The sequence below is a fragment of the Chrysemys picta genome, chromosome 4 (genome assembly GCF_011386835.1).
Source record: "Chrysemys picta bellii isolate R12L10 chromosome 4, ASM1138683v2, whole genome shotgun sequence".
Lineage (NCBI taxonomy): Eukaryota > Metazoa > Chordata > Testudines > Emydidae > Chrysemys > Chrysemys picta.
Window position 1 is genome coordinate 41,364,080 of NC_088794.1, and position 16,483 is coordinate 41,380,562.

Consider the following 16,483-nt stretch of genomic DNA (forward strand, 5'->3'; position numbering starts at 1 on the left):
TCATTTAACGCCTCTGCTCCAGCCAAACAGGGCTCAGAAGTAAAAGCTGCTCTATTTTACATTTGGCTTCCCATGACCCAGAATGGCAATTCCAGCCACTGGGGATCAGTTAGATGGAGGGAAGCTCAACCCTTTCCCTCCCAGTAACACCACCTGCACTAGTGAATGATGTAGGAGCTGCTAGGGCAGGCCTGTGCCATTGGAGGCTCCCCCTAGTGTGAGGGAGTACTTAAGGAGCTGGATCTCCCAGGTTTAAGGCTGCTTTGTGCTGGAGGACTGGCACAAAGTGGGCTTAATGACCTGAGAATTAGATGTCTGTGTCTCAGTTTTCCCATCTGTTGAAGGGATATAATACTTATTTGCCAACCTCAATGGGGTGTTTTCCCCCCAGTAGGTGTAGCTCCAAAAGGAGCTATATCAAGTTACACTAGCTGAAGATCTGACCCAGTTTATTTCCAGAGAGCAAAGGCTGAAGCCACCTAAGGGATAACGGGGGAGCTATTTTTTGGTTTCACATGTAGTACATGCGAATGATGTAGTGATGTAGTACATGTGAAAAGTGCTCAGCTGACTACTCTGAAAACAGAAGTCCTCTCTTTAACCATAGAAAAGGTACAGCACAAGCAAGGTAGCGGAGACTTCCCCATATTTCTTTCCTATCTACAGACTCCACTTTAGGGGTGAGAGGGTAGTTCCACTTCCATTCCTATTCAATACTTGACCACACAGCTAGGTCTGCCAGGAAGAGTCCCGGTGGCTTGGGGCTTTGGCCACACCTTCTCCATTACAGCTTGGACTGAGACAACCATCTTGTTTCACGTAAGCCTCCTAACAGCCATTGGATGGTAAAAACTTTCAGCCACTGTCTCCCTGACCCGAACCATGGCTTAGGAGACCAATATTCCATTCACAATTCCCTAATTTTTTTTCAAATTTTAATGGATTGATGACATTTATATTAATTAAAATTCTGAATTAGAACAATACCATAGTTCTATTGCTACTACAGGAAGCCAGACCACAGGTGGATAATTGCCCAATGAAATGTTTAGGAGGTGCTATTGGAATCCACTATTCAAGGGATATTACAGAACTGCCTCTGTGCATGACCTACAGGAGACATGAGACCATGACGGGTGCCAGCCATGAGGACTTAGTCTTTTTATCTCAAGCTGTAGGAGCTTATGCTGTAGCTGGAGGCCCGGGATTAAATCTTGGGTGACACCAAGGTGATCATTATTGCACTGTTTTTCTATAAATATTCAAATTTTGATATTTGGGATTAGGAATTATTAAATGGTGTTTGAATTTTAAAGACTAGAAAGGCCATTTACAATTCAAAAATGAAGTGTGTGGGACCTTTTCCCGCTTATACCTTTGTGACTCAGGCCCAATGTAATAGTCTATGTAGGGCAGTGGTTTTCAACCTTTTTTCATTGACAGACCCCTAAAATTTTTTGAATGGAGGTGCGGACTCCTTTGGAAATCTTAGACGTAGTCTGTGGATCCCCATGGGTCTGCAGACTATGGGTTGAAAATCACTGATCTAGGATATATAAGCACCACTGCCTTCTGCTGGGGGGTGAATGAGAACTGCTCAGTTCTTTGTGGTTGTGTATTATCTAGTGGCTAGCCTACAGCAAGGATAGAAACAGCAACGCTACTACAGTCAATTAAGATTCTTCTTTATCTCTAGTGGTATTTTGAGTGGAATGTTCTATTCCCCTTGTTGCAAACCTGTTGTTTAGTGGACCATCATGATATGTATAGGTATGTATACAGCCACAAATTCATTGCACTTGTATCTTCCAAATGTGCAGTGTAGGTTGCATAAAACCTGCTTACGATCACAAACTGCAACTAGTGGACAAGACACCTGATTTTCAGAACCACTGAATACCTGCAACTCTCATTAACTCCAGTTGGAGTTGTGGGACCTCTGCACTCCTGAAAATCAGAGGCAGTATGTTTTTTAAGTGCAGGTTATTTGGTTTATTTGGAGGGGAGGAGAAGAAGAAATTAAGCCTAGATCAACTTTTCTAGACAGTGTTTCCACTGATAAAAATTAATCTGAACCCAAAGGGAGCCCCAAATCATATTTATAAATGGAGATCAGCTCTCTCTTGATATGTTACAATTAAATAAAAAATTCTTAGGGTCAAGTCTTGTCCCATCCCATGCAAAGAGTGGGAGAGTTTGAGGATGGGTACTGGTCATTCTCCCTCTCAGCAACAGAGCATAACAACTGCAAAGGCTACTGCAGATGTAAAGGTGATGCACTAGCTATGGAGTGTTGGTTTATTTTGTTCCTCTCCAGCTCTGGATTTCCTTGAGATCCTTTCCCCGACACTGCTCTGAGCAACAGCCTGGTTTCCCAAGATCTGCCTTGAGTGGAGAATTCAGCCTTCATTGTTTACCATTCTGCAAGGACGTCGCCCAGAGTGCACAATACATACACCCAGGGATACTCTCTGTCCAGACCATAGCTCAAATAAAGGCAGTGTGCTGAGCACTCGGGATGGAGGGAATCCTTATCTCAGGGTTCTGCAGCAGCGTCAAAGCACCTGCAATGTCTCCCTTCAAATTATGTGTATGTATAGAAACTCCTAATATAGAGAAAAGGTTTGGGTAGATCCTTTCGCGTGTGAGGGAACAAAAATCACCCATCTCCTTTTCTTTAGGTGCTTAACTCTGGTCATTCTCTGTTTCCGTCCGAGTGCAGCTGATTTGTGGCATCAAAGTGCAGGCGATGTTACAGACATCAAGTGGAGTTATGGATTCTATGAATATTCCAGACCCACTATTATAGATTGGCAAACAGCATCATCCACCTCTTCCTACGGATACTGTAGGACATAACCATAAAGCCAGCACATCTTTTGGGCGGGCACACTGGGGTGAGGACGAGGAGATTCATGTGAAATTTTCATAACAAAACCCCAAACCAAGTAGTTTGGAGATTTGTTTTGCCTATTTTGAGGCTTTGTCACCAACCTGAAACTTGGGCCTGTTTTGCAGATGTTTGTGATCTTGGGCTGAGTTTTGTGTCGTTGTGGGGCAGAATGTGGCTTTGGGCACAATCCCGGTAAAGCTGAACAGTTTAGGTTGAATTCTGTTTTCAGATTTGGGTTCACTTGATTTTCATGCAGCTCTAGTTAGGAGACCTAATGCTTGCAAAGCATTTTGAGACCCTTGGATGATATACAAGTGCAAGGGATTACTACTATTATTATTACTATTTGTTGTTAATTGTCTTTTTTTTTTTTTGTTAGGGGCAAGCTTCTGGGACTCAGGCCATCTTAGCTCAGTCTCCAACTCTGATACAGACTTCCTGCATGGCCTTGGATAAATCACCTTAATCTCATGTTCTCCCAAATACCACTACATAAAATGAAGATAATACTTCCTTCTACCTACCCTTTGCCTTTCTTGGTCAATTTGACTGTAAGTCTTTGGGGTAGAGGATTATCTCTTTCTTTCTCATTGGGTCCCTGATCTTGACAGTGGCCGCTAGGTCATACTGCAATACAAATAGTAAATAGCAACAGAATCTTATTTGGTGGGGTCAGGGCCTTGAAAGGCATATGCTTGTTTTAAAGGCATAGGCAACTAGGCCTATATAGTATATTGCATATATCAAGTCTGGGTCTCAAGTAGTTTTACAGTCAAGCTAGTCATGGGTGAAATTTACTCCTTTGTATCATTTTGGGTCCAATTCTCCAATCTGCCAAGATCCCTTTGCTACGTAAGTGGCAGAAAGTGAATTTAAAGTGACCAGAGATTGTCCCTGGGGAATTCCCCTTGCATGGGGGAATCACTGCCAGCTTCAAGCTGCTGCCATGGCTTCACACCACCTGCCCCAGAAGCTGCCTCCTCCCTGCCAAACATAAGGGAGAGTTGTTGTCAGGAGGGGAAGTGTGGCAGAGCAAAGCTCTGCTGTGACCAGTTTGTCACTGGTTTAGAGCCACCTTGCATTAGTGGCATCAGTTAAAGCTCCTCCCCCCTGATGATTTAATTTAAGCCACAGCCAGACAGCTGAGAATCAAGGAGCCATGAGTGGTTCCTTGGCAGCACCATCCCTTACATTCCTGAGCTTAGGTCCAGTGGAGAATCACTGCCTGGATGTGTAAATGATTAACCCAACATGTGTATGTTCTGTCACGGGCATTTCCTAGGAGAGACTCTATTGCATAGCTCATCTCTTATCTACATCAGTAGCACTTCCAGTAGAGCAGGGCAGAAAATGGGAGGAGAAATAATGGCATGTTCACAATTGCCCCCTCATTTGTCTTAACATTTTTGAAATGTTCTGACCAGTTCTAGTTTCCACTTAAGACCCCCCTGTGTGAACGATGAAGTCCCAAACTATGAATGGCCAGAAAGCCATGTCATCACACAAAGGAGCTATTCAGAGTCATAGATTAGGGGCTAATTTCTGCTTTCAGGGTCAGCCTGAGTAAAGGTATCAGAATCTGGCCTCACAATTCTGTTGACTTCAGTGTGTTGCATGTACAAGACTGAGAACAGCATTTGGTCCACTGCATACTTCTGAATCTGCCAATAAGAGGGCACTGTTCTGTAGAGTGCTTCTGTAACAGGTGGGACCATTTCCCCCATTTCACCATCTTGTGAATTTTTATCACATTGCTATAAAAACAGCAGACATAACTGTACTTGATGTCTCAATCATAAGCAACTAAACAGGCTATATTTTAAAGAACGTGCTAGAGGTACATGTTATTTGTCTTGTATCTCCTACAAAGTGCTATGAAACTGTATTGGAGTTTAACAGATAAAAATTAAAGGGAAAATATTTGAATTGGGGTGGATCTCTTGCTAGAGATCTAAATAATCGATGTTGGGTTCCTAGTTAATCACAGTTAATCGGCTGTCTGTAACTAGGCAGTGTGACTAATCCAAAGGTTTTACAGTATGTAGAACATTCATTACTTGCACATTATGGATTTCCACGGAATGCTGAGGCTCTTGCTAAGTTTCACACACAGTACAGTACCTAGGAGTACATGATTTCTCTAGAAAGTGAGTATCAAGATGGATTAATGCACTGGTCTTTCTGATTGGGAGACAAGGCTGTGCAGAGCTTGTTTTTAACAGTGCGCCTCTGATCTGATTTATGATTTTCTTTCTTTGTCTCTCAATCACATACACCTTTTCCTTTATAGGAAACTAAAATATAAGGCTAATATTTTTGCAATCAGTGGTGCATAGTGGCGATCAGAATCAGAACTCCAGTAACATGGTTACGGAGCCCATCTCCATCAGTTGAAGTACAAGTGTGTTATAGGGCTGTTGAAATATATATATATATATATATGTATATATGTATATATATATAAATAAATAGACTCTTTTAATCAATTATTGCAGAAATGGATAATTTGCTGTCACTATCAGTACTTCGTATGTACTGTAGCAACAGCTGACATTAGAGCTGTTCCACATTGAACCAAAACAGTTCCACATTGAACCAAAGTTACACGTATTCTCAGGATACCGGTGTGGAGTTGAATTGAACTCGCAGAGTTCTTGGGCCCCAAGTCCTCAAAAGTTCAAGGACCAGGATATGTTGTTGGAGGAACTTAAAGCAAGGGACTTCTGGGTAAGAAGTCATTCTCTAGCTCTCCACTAAACCACTCCGAGTCTGGTGTCTCCCTGCCCACATAACAACTGGGTAGCTGGAGTGACATTCAGATGTGATCCACCATTTTGTGAGCGCCCTCTTTTCCTCCTGATTTATAGAGCCACAAAGCATCTACTTATGAGGAAGTTACTTCCTTGCCTGGAGATGACTTTGTGATAAGCATTTGCAACCCGAGGGGAATGGACAGATAAAACCGTACATGTGCATGAAGGGTAAAATAGTAAAGAGACAGTCTATCGCATGAATTGTGGTCAACCTGATGCAATGGGAGAGTTTTAAAACAGAAAAGAAAAAATGAAAGCTCTTTACCATCTAAATGGATTTTACATAGTTGCACAAAAGGAAAAAAAACCAAACCAAAATCAACTTCCACTACCTCCCACCTTTCAGAAATTAGCACTGGCATCGTAGAATTCACACACAAAGGAAGGTCTCACTTCCTTTGTGCTTCTTTCAATGACATCAACATGCATGGCTATGAGATGAAGAGACAATATCTCACCCACGAGGAGAGACAAATCAGAATTTTCTTCAAAGTAAAAAATGATAAGAACACAAGACCATCATAGGTGAAAGCTAGTTCTTTCAAAATGCCTCTTTGTGACTAAAGCTCGGTCAGAATCACTCTATTAGTGACCTGTTTTATCTAACACAATACACGCTGAGGGAAGCATTTTGTAACAGGCTGAAGAATGCACACTGTACAACTGAGCTGGAACCTCTATCAAAATGGTTATGGTGTTATTTTAAGTGTGATTTACTTTGAGTTTACTGTTTCCACACAGTAAATAAATAGATGATATTCCACGGGTAGAGTACATTATGGGGTTGAATCGTCAGATTGGAGCCCTGTAACTTTATGTGATATGTGAGGATTCTCATAAAACTGAGATAGTCCCATAATTAACCACTAGCCATGGGATATTATAATATATTCCAAGGTGACTAGTATTTCTTCCCAAATGGAATTAGTATGAAATTATAATGTTACTCTCATTGGGGTTTTCTCCTATTGCTGCCATGAATCCATATAATTAAAAAATAAGACTACCTTGTTGTGAGATTATCACTCATTACTGTTTAGTACAAATCTACCAAAAACGACCAGTATTATCCTTTTTCCAGTCAACCTTTACTACTAAAAGGTTGAAAGAGCTGTAGATCATCAACCCACACTTTCATGAGGAGCAAATATGTTTTAGCTACTGTAGTTCAAAACTCTTCATTACTCTAAATGCTAAGCTCTAGTGTAATATAGAATGGGTTGGTTTGCATGCTATGGAGTTAACATCCTTACATCTATAATTGTCTCCTAGTGAGTCATTTTGTGTTAGTGTCAAGAATTTAAGCTATCGTTCTATTTTGCAGTTAATCATCTGAAAGAGATGGGATTGCCTTGTGAATATGCATGTTGGTGTAGTCGTCCCTCCAACTTAGTAGGCACCTCGTTTCTTTAATCAGATGCACAATACCTGCCATTTAAAAACAGCTGAAAGGTCACAGCTGGGAACAAATTAAAAAACATCTGGCTTTTTCAAATTCTGACCCCGTTGTGTCAGAAATCTCTGTAAGAGCTGCGTACTCAGCTCCTGTTCTGCTAGGAAGCATTCCGCTCTCGGGTGCCTCCATGATGCACTATAGAGTCCAGCAACATGGCTGTAGAATGCTAAAAAAATTTTCCACTAGATGTAATTGCTCTTCAAAAATATCTTGAACCATGTATTCCCTTGACCAGGACCAAAGTTAAGGCTCCTGGAGTATGATCTCATCCTTAATTTTGCTGAGCAGCCTCCCCTGCGCCATTTGTCCCCGCAACCTAGACTTCACACATGATATTCAATGTGTGGTGGTGGGACTATAATGGATAAATGTGCTACCCATTGCTCTAAGAAAGCAGTCTGACTGAATCTTAAATCTCTACAAGGTATGGAGGTTAAAGGTCAGATGGACATTCCTCTAAGAGGTTTCCTACCTGCTCTGTTAATTTCTAAAATTTCTTCTTGGGCCAGTGGGCATGTGTCGCTCTGAGTACTGTGGTGTGGAGAGTTTACGACAGATTTACAATAATTGGGGGATCCCAGCTGGGGTGGCCTCGGGATATGCTTCTTTTTTTTCTTTGGTAGCTTCTGCTTAGCCATAGCTAAGGAGTAATACATTCCGAAATTGTTCACAATGACGGGGACAGGCATGGCAATGGTCAGCACGCCTGCAAGAGCACAGAGAGCCCCCACCAGCATGCCTGACCAAGTCTGAGGATACATGTCTCCATAGCCCAGGGTAGTCATGGTGACAACAGCCCACCAAAAGCCGATGGGGATATTTTTAAAGTGTGTATGATTACTGGCACTAGGATCATTGGGTTTAGCACCTATTCTCTCAGCATAGTAGATCATCGTGGCAAAGATTAAGACGCCCAATGCCAAGAATATGATGAGCAGCAAGAATTCATTTGTGCTGGCACGGAGAGTATGTCCTAGGACCCGCAGCCCCACAAAGTGGCGGGTCAGCTTGAAAATTCGCAGAATTCGCACAAACCGGACTACTCGTAGGAAGCCCAGGACATCCTTAGCAGCTTTGGAAGACAGGCCACTGAGTCCAACCTCCAAATAGAAAGGCAGAATGGCCACAAAGTCAATGATGTTCAAAGAGTTTTTGATAAATTCCACCTTGTTTGGGCAGAAAGTGATTCTCATCAGGAACTCAAATGTAAACCAGACCACACAGACGCCTTCGATGTAGGTCAGAAAGGCTTCGGTCTCCGCTTCCCTGTAGTGTCGCACGTGGGTGTCATTGCCAATGAATTCAGTCTCTGTTTTGTTCACGATGGGGTTAAATCTCTCATGGGTCTCGAGGCAGAAGGTGGTGATGGAGACCAGAATGAAGAAGAGGGAGGCGAATGCCACGTACTGTTGAAGGAAAGTCACAAGAGAAATGTTAAACGGTAGATAAAGTACAAGGGATTTGTTTCTGAAACACACACAGAAAACTGTTGGATTATTACAACTGAAGATGTTAACAGCTGTAGTGCCTTCTGCCTGTGGATTTAAGGCATCACGCTTCAGCTGCAAAGACAATCACGCACTCAGGCTCTGATTCCTTAAAGCACTTAAGCATATGCTTACATTTAAGCATGTGCTTAAGTCTCATGGACTTCAATAGAACTTAAAGTTAAGCACATGCTTAAATGCTGCCCCAAATAGGGATGCCTTCCTGAATTGTGTCTCAGTGCCTGCTGAAGTTACTGATGGAAAAGACCCACTAGCTCTCAGAATCCACTTGCTCTAAAGTGCAAGATGTACAGTGGCTGCCATAAAAAAGTCAACATTTATTAACAGTTACCACTGTCTTTTGTGTGAGGTGTAACAGTTATTTCCTATTCTAAGTTTAAGGAGGAATTGTGGCATTCCAGATCTCACTGTGTGGTAGCTGCTGCTAAATGCTGACATTAATGGTGGCTTCTGCAGGTCCCCAGAGGAGGGCAGTATCTGATATTACAGAATGATGGGCAGCAAAGTTCCATTGGTTTGTGTTGAAAAGTCATGGCCTCACCAGAGCCAGCAAAACATGCAGAGGACTGGCCACAAGTCACACTAACACCTACTATTGTAAGATTCTTCACCATTAAACCCCTCAGCCATCTTTTCCAAACCTTTCCCAGAAAGAGAGAAATATAGGGCCATATTCTCAGCTGGTATGAATTGGCACAGTTTCATTGGCTTCAGGGGAGTGGCATCCAGTTACATTGGCTAAGGAAATAAGGTCCATTACCTTATTTCCCATCAGAATGTGAGCATGCATTCGAAAACCAGATTAATTTTTTCCAAGCTGCTACATTATTTCTTGTTTAATCATGTCACAGTGAAGGTGGGAACATCCTCCCAAGGCCACAGGAGAGTTTGAATATTTGTTTGATCCACTTTTGCTCTCACTTATCCCAGCTTTATCACTGGACTTACTCCTGATTTATGCCAGTGTAACTGAGTAGAGGATGAGACCCAAAATGTACAACTCTCAATAACTCCATTTTCTCTGCCTAATCCCCAGATGGCATTTTGATTTAGCAATTAAATAAATCAAAACAAAACACCCTTTCCCTACCCCAAGAATCTGTATGCATCTAATAATGTTCTTTGTATGTCAGTAATGGAAGCATCTCTGTGATCTTTACCCTGGAGATCGGTCTTCCTCAAGTTCAATGTGTCTACATGTAGTGACCCCTTGACTAAGCAAGACACACAGGATACTTTCAACTGTGCCTGGCCTAAAGGACATATGCACCTGTATCAATTTAAGAGCTATCCAAAGAAAATGTAATGTCCTTGTATTACTTTTATCAAGCAATGTAATCAAAATAGGAGTTCAACGGGGTTGGTTTATTTTGTTTATTGGATACCTAGCCAATACCACAGGTCAGCTAAAAGAAATAGCTGCCAAAGGAATATACCTGTTAAAAATAGTATCTGTCTCATGCTACAAGGCTCTCCTACAATCAACTACTATGTATTCTTAGTGTGTAGCTAGTACAAAATTACACTTGACCTTCATGGTTAGTAAACAAAGTGAAAAGCAAATATTTGACTTGTCTCAGCGTACTTCTTAGTATAGAGAGCAAACTGAACTGTTTGCAGAGGGGTAGGGGCCAAGCTAGCTTGTGTGGGGATTTTCTGCACTCCAAAAACAGGGAACCTGATTCTGCTGTAGACGAGATCAGAGTCCAGCCCAGAGTCACTGACATTAGTCCTGGGCTGAAACAAAGGATGGTCCAGCCCCTTCTTTCTCAAACTATCATTAGTTGTATTATGGTGGCACTGAGAGGCCCCCTTTGTGCTTGGTTCAGACACATGACAAAGACTTAACAATCTAAACAAAAAGATTAGCCCCATTTTACAGTTAGGGAACCAAGGCACAGAGTAACTTGCCAAAGGTCACACAGGAACTCTGTGGCAGAGCTAGGACTAGATCCCAGATGTCCTAGAATCAGGAGGCCATTCTCCCTTTCCTTGCACCACAATATCTCACCCACATTTTCTTGTAATATTCCCATTAAGTCTAGAAGAACTGAAAGTAGCCTTCTGTGGTTCAGTGATTGTTACTGATTGCTTCCACTCCCCTCACGGAAAAGGTCTTATGTAAGGAGTGATTTAAGAAACCATCTTAACAGCTAAATGTAGCTGCCAGGACTGTAGTTTGCTGTCGGGAAGAAGAGTGATCTAAAGTTAGAGAAAAGAACTGGGATTCAGGACTTGTCAGTGTCTATTTCAGCCTCTGCTATAAATTGGTGTGACTTTGGCTAAGGTAAGTTCTCTGTGCCTCAGTTTGCCCATCTGTAGAATGGTTAAGGTAATGAGTTAATTGCCTTCAAGGAAAGTTTTGAGTTTTGCAAAGTGCTTTGAGATCCTAGATAAAGAGGCAAAAGCACTGCATATACTTTGGAGTTGGCTTTGCTGGCTTTACCTAGCATCAGTATCCTCCCTGGAAAATAAACCACAGACTCTTCTAAGGGCACAAAAGCTGAGATTTGCAGTGCAGTATTTGCAACACTCACATGTATAAATATAATTGAACATCTCATAGGCCTGGGTAGGATTAAAACATCAAACAATCCCCCTTCCCTCCACCTTTCATAAAGAAATCGGGAAAACATTTACCCTGGGCTCCGATCCTGTCTGCTAAATCTCAGCCTGGAGCAAATTTTTACCCCTGAGTTATAGACCCATGAGAGTAAGAGCTTCTGAAAGGAATGCTGACACATCGGTAATACTGGAAGCAGAAGCACTTGTTTCTAAAGCAGAGACGGGAACAGCACACCAGCCGATTTTATTAAAATAAAGCCATTATGCTTTTTAACGGGTTCAGGAAGGAGGCCCTTCAAACAGACTTAAAATGCAGTGCGCCTCTTGACGTGCTTGAGTAACTCCCATGAGCCAGTGTTTGCTGCATAGGACAACCTTCAGCATGACCTCCTTGCACAGCGAGAATCATTAGAAGTGACGGTTTGTTGTATTAAAAGGAAGAAACAACCAAATCTGACAGGACGTTTAAAGCCACTGCAGTGACACACACTAGCAATGTTGTTGGGAGATAACGTTACACCAGTAATGTCTCCTGCTATTCATTCCTGCAAATGCATGTCATTGCTTCCTGATAGAGCCAACAGTTTTCAGCCCATCATTCAGCAGAGCTCTCAAGCATGTGCTGTAAATTAAGCATTTGCTTTAGTCCATCCTTGTTCGGCAAAACACAACACACTTTAATATGGCTGGATTTACACACTTGCTTAAAGTTAAGCACAAGCTTAAGTAATTTGCTGAATTTGAATTGGGGTCTCACTGTTTTGGGTCTTCACAAAGGCTCATAAAAAATCATGTAGGTTGATGATGATCAACCCCCCACTCTGCCACTGGTTACCACTGTACATTGTAATAATTACTGCCTTATAGCATTACCAGCAAGGATGTCCTATAACGAATGTTTGGAAAAATACTCCTTTATGATCTCATTCCTTTTGGTAGTTAGTTGCTTTGAAATCAGATTGATTTTAAGGGGCTGGTTTTTAAAAAGCAGCCTTCCCTTCTGCAGTTCAAGTTTTGTGCCATAATAACGTACGCATGCAAGAGATAGGATTTGTATGCAGAACAGCCATTGGACAGATGAACATGATGGGTTTGGTTCTCAATTACACTAAGGTTCCTTTGCACTACCCAGGCCCCTGTAAACTTCCAGAGGGGGGTCTAATGGGACTTTGGTGTAAACAAGAATCAGGCCTGAAAACTCAATCACCTGCATACACAACCGATGGCATCTATCACCTGCACATGCTCTGATACAGATTTTTAGAAGCCCAAGGTGGAGTAGCTGGCAACTCAGTGGCTGATGCAAAAATGGCAGAAATTGGAAGGAAAGAACCACTATTGTCTTCTTCTATATGTTCTTCTACATGAATTAAGTGCTATCTGTAAACTATATTTACCAAAGTATAAACATAATCTGATCTCCTCAAATGCAATGCAATATTGTCTTACATGGATCAATATTCAGTGCTGTCAAAGGAACTGCAAGGGAACCCCACATTTCCCTCTCACCACAAAGGCTAACAGCTTCTCTCATCTGATGTCCAACACTACGGTGGCCTATTTTCAGAGATGCTGAGCCCCTATAAATCCCATTGAAGCCAATGAGAGCTACATATGCTCAACACCTTTGAAAATCAGGCCGCAGCCCTTTATTCACTGATAATTCCCTCGCCTATCGGCCATCCTATGAGTTTGTCTTTTGATATTTACTGATCCTAATTTTCTTTCCATTTTATAGTAGAATAACTCTTCTTACAGACAGCCCCCCAACCTGAAGCAAATACTCACCAGCAACTACACACCACACAACAAAAACACCAACCCAGGAACCTATCCTTGCAACAAAGCCTGTTGCTAGCTCTGTCCACATATCTGTTCAGGGGACACCATCATAGGACCTGATCACATCAGCCACACCATCAGAGGCTCGTTCACCTGCACATCTACCAATGTGATATATGCCATCATGTACCAGCAATGCCCCTCTGCCATGTACATTGGCCAAACTGGACAGTCTCTACGCAAAAGAATAAATGGACACAAATCAGACGTCAAGATTTATAATATTCAAAAACAAGTTGGAGAACACGTCAACCTCCCTGGTCACTCAATTACAGACCTAAAAGTCGCAATTCTTCAACAAAAAAACTTCAAAAACAGACTCCAGCGAGAAACTGCAGAACTGGAATTAATTTGCAAACTGGACACCATTAAATTAGGTTTCAGAATAGCAGCCGTGTTAGTCTGTATCCGCAAAAAGAACAGGAGTACTTGTGGCACCTTAGAGACTAGCAAATTTATTTGAGCATAAGCTTTATGAAGTGGGCTGTAGCCCACGAAAGCTTATGGTCAAATAAATTTGTTAGTCTCTAAGGTGCCACAAGAACTCCTCGTTCTTTTTCACTGTCTCTAAACAGGGTGGGGCAGAAGAGTGTGAATTTTGTCATGTGCCCTTGAGTTATGCAATGGAAGCTAAATTTTTCTATAATTAAAGCAAGTACCGAAAGCGTCGGAAAGTGATCAAAGCTCTTTTATCTGCTTTGACACTTGCCACATGTGAAGGATTCCTGCTGATACTGGAGATGCTGCTGCTGACGCTTTCATACCCAAGAAAGTGAAATCTGAGATTTTTCTAAACTGCAGACAGGCGGATGAATTGAGAGGAGACTTTAAAAGAGAAATTTACATTAAAATGTAAATAATGCAAAATGTTTACATTTTGAGGGGGAAAAATGACAATCCTGCATAATCTCTGATTATAGTGGGTCCAAAATTGTAATGCAAATAGTCTGAGGAGGCTATTTTAAGGGAAGTTCAGAATGAGCTTTCCACTGAGCCTTTCAAGGGGAGTTCATCACTATTTAATTTATATGGCCTCTTGATTTAAAAAAAAAAAGTGCTCAAAGAGCCTGATTCTCCATTGCCCTGCATCTTGCTGAGTCATTTATGCCAGTGCAAAGTAGGTGTAAAATGCTGCCCAAATCAGAACAGTATGCTTTGTTTTGCATAGTGGGAAAGGTGAGAGGCAACAAAGAACCATGGCTAGGTAAAGGTATTCATGACTAATGGGCACTGCATCTCTCCACCCAGCCTGGAGTGGGAATGAAAAACCAATGGAATTAACACTAATAAGCCTCTTAATGCAGGCTCATTATGCAAAAAATCAGAATGTTTGACTAGGCAATAGCATATGGCCAGGTGTGACTGTCTAGTGCTGGAAATGGCTCTTGGAAACATTAATATAACCTGCAGTAGTTCCAGTCTTGCAGGCAAGAAATCTTTACTTTTTTTTTTTTAAACAGAAACGTTGTTATTCAGTAGGATTTCCCCTGCAGGACAGGTGGATTTTAAGACAGAAAGGCAGTGAAGGGCAGGGCATAAGGCACTGTACTGGGACTCAGGTGAGTGGAGCTCTATTCCTGGCTCTGCCACTGGCCTGCTGTGTGACCATGAGCTAGTCACTTCATCTCAGTTTCAAACTCAGTTGCTTTGGGGTTTGTGAAAAATGGTTTCCATGGCTCTGTTCACGACTTAGGCCTCACTTCAGCTAGGGACTGAAGCTCGTGCCTAATTTTAAGTGGGTGAATAGTCCCACTGAAATCTCAAGATACATTGAAGTCAACATGACCATTCACGTACTTAGAGTTAGATATATGTTTTAAGTATCTGGTTGAATGGGGCCATGACTGTAAAAGTGAGCAAAAGCAAGGATCTTGTTGAAAAGCAATCTCTGCAGCTGTGAGACTTTATTAAGAAATATCGGACTGAAAACAGCTTTGGAGTTTCTTTGCACATAGTGCTTATTAAGAAGCTGGTAATACTTAAAGGGAAAAAAAAGTCCAGTCTTTCTCTTGTAGGTGTGAATTATATAAAAGCATGACCTAGTATTCTAGCCAGGTCCTGTTCTGTGAGGAGAGCACAGGCTAGTAGCAATTAGCTTGATCTTTCTTTCTTTCTTTCTTTCTTTCTTTCTTTCTTTCTTTCTTTCTTTCTTTCATTGCAATGAACTGACATCGAAGCAATCAATACAGCCACTCACTTCAGTGAGCACAGTATTTCAGTCACAGGGCTGTTCAAATGTATGTTATTCAGCTGAGATCTAACAAAGAACTATGCTTACAAATAGACAAAGCCCTCGCTGGAGGATATGAAGACCACTACTCTCGTAGGAGCTAATGGATGCAATGATTATGTAATGTTGAAAAAATAGAATACAGATTGCAGGAGGTATCTCTGATTGCTTTAGGGAAAGAAGCGATCAGATGTGAAACATCATGTGAAAAAATGTACAATCAACTGTGGGAAATAGGTTTGTTATTTCTACATTCTGTGTTACAAAAACAACAACAAAAAACAGAAGTGGATGGATCCCTCGAGTGCAAACCCTAATGTGCAGCTAGAGGATACATGTGCTGGTATGGTGACTCTTGGGACGTGCAAAATGTCATTACAATTGGAAGACTGGCTTGTGCAGTACCAGCCCAGGACCACGTAGTGAACCAAAGTGGTCAAGAAGTCAAGCACTGGAGCTGACTTTTCTGAGTACCAAGCAAGGGATCAATTGATCAATCGTCCATCATCTGTTTTGACGAGGACAGGCTTAGCCTCGTGGTTTAATGGCAACCCTGTGCATTGCCACATAGGGAATGTGAGTTTTGTTCTCCAGCTTTGTTGCTAGCTCCCTAAGCTGGCTGAAGCAGAACACTGCAGAGTCAGTAAGGTGTGGAAGGGAAAGAACATTTCACATTGCTCTCTAGCAACCCTGGTAGGACAATTCCCATCACAACACAGACAAGTTTCAGAGGGAGACAGGCACCCAGACTTGGTCAGCTTAGTTCTGGGCCTTTGAAGAAGGAAAAGCAAGAGGTGGAGGGATGAAGGAGAAAATGGGAAGATTCCCATCTCTTGAAAATACTGTGTGGGACCACTGCCTTCTCTGTATACGATTCATATCAGTCCGAAGGGCTGTAAATATCCAGATGCTGCTGTGTCTATAAAAACATTATTTAGACAATGTCCAATGCAATAGCAATACATCAGTTGGGAAAAGTATATAAACTTGCATGCTTCGGGGCATAAGCCAACCAACAACTGGTGGGGTTAGGAAGAAATTTCCTCGAGGGTAGTTTATTCCATAGCTGTCCACTAGAGGTTTCTTGCACCAGCCTCTGAAGTATCTGACGCTAGCCACTGTCAGTGACAGGATACTGCACTAGATGGAGCATTGGTCCAGTGTGCCAATTCCTAC

General features: G+C 42.0%; 1 protein-coding gene across 2 annotated transcripts in view; it reads right to left on the reverse strand.

The window, feature by feature from the left end:
* Window positions 1–16,483, reverse strand: part of KCNC1 (potassium voltage-gated channel subfamily C member 1) — a 159,523-nt gene that overhangs the window by 16,186 nt on the left and 126,854 nt on the right. For both annotated transcript variants that reach the window (XM_065592098.1, XM_065592097.1), the window contains exon 2: window positions 7,635–8,568. In XM_065592098.1, the coding sequence (XP_065448170.1) occupies window positions 7,635–8,568 (934 nt within the window). The remainder of the gene's footprint in view (window positions 1–7,634; window positions 8,569–16,483) is intronic.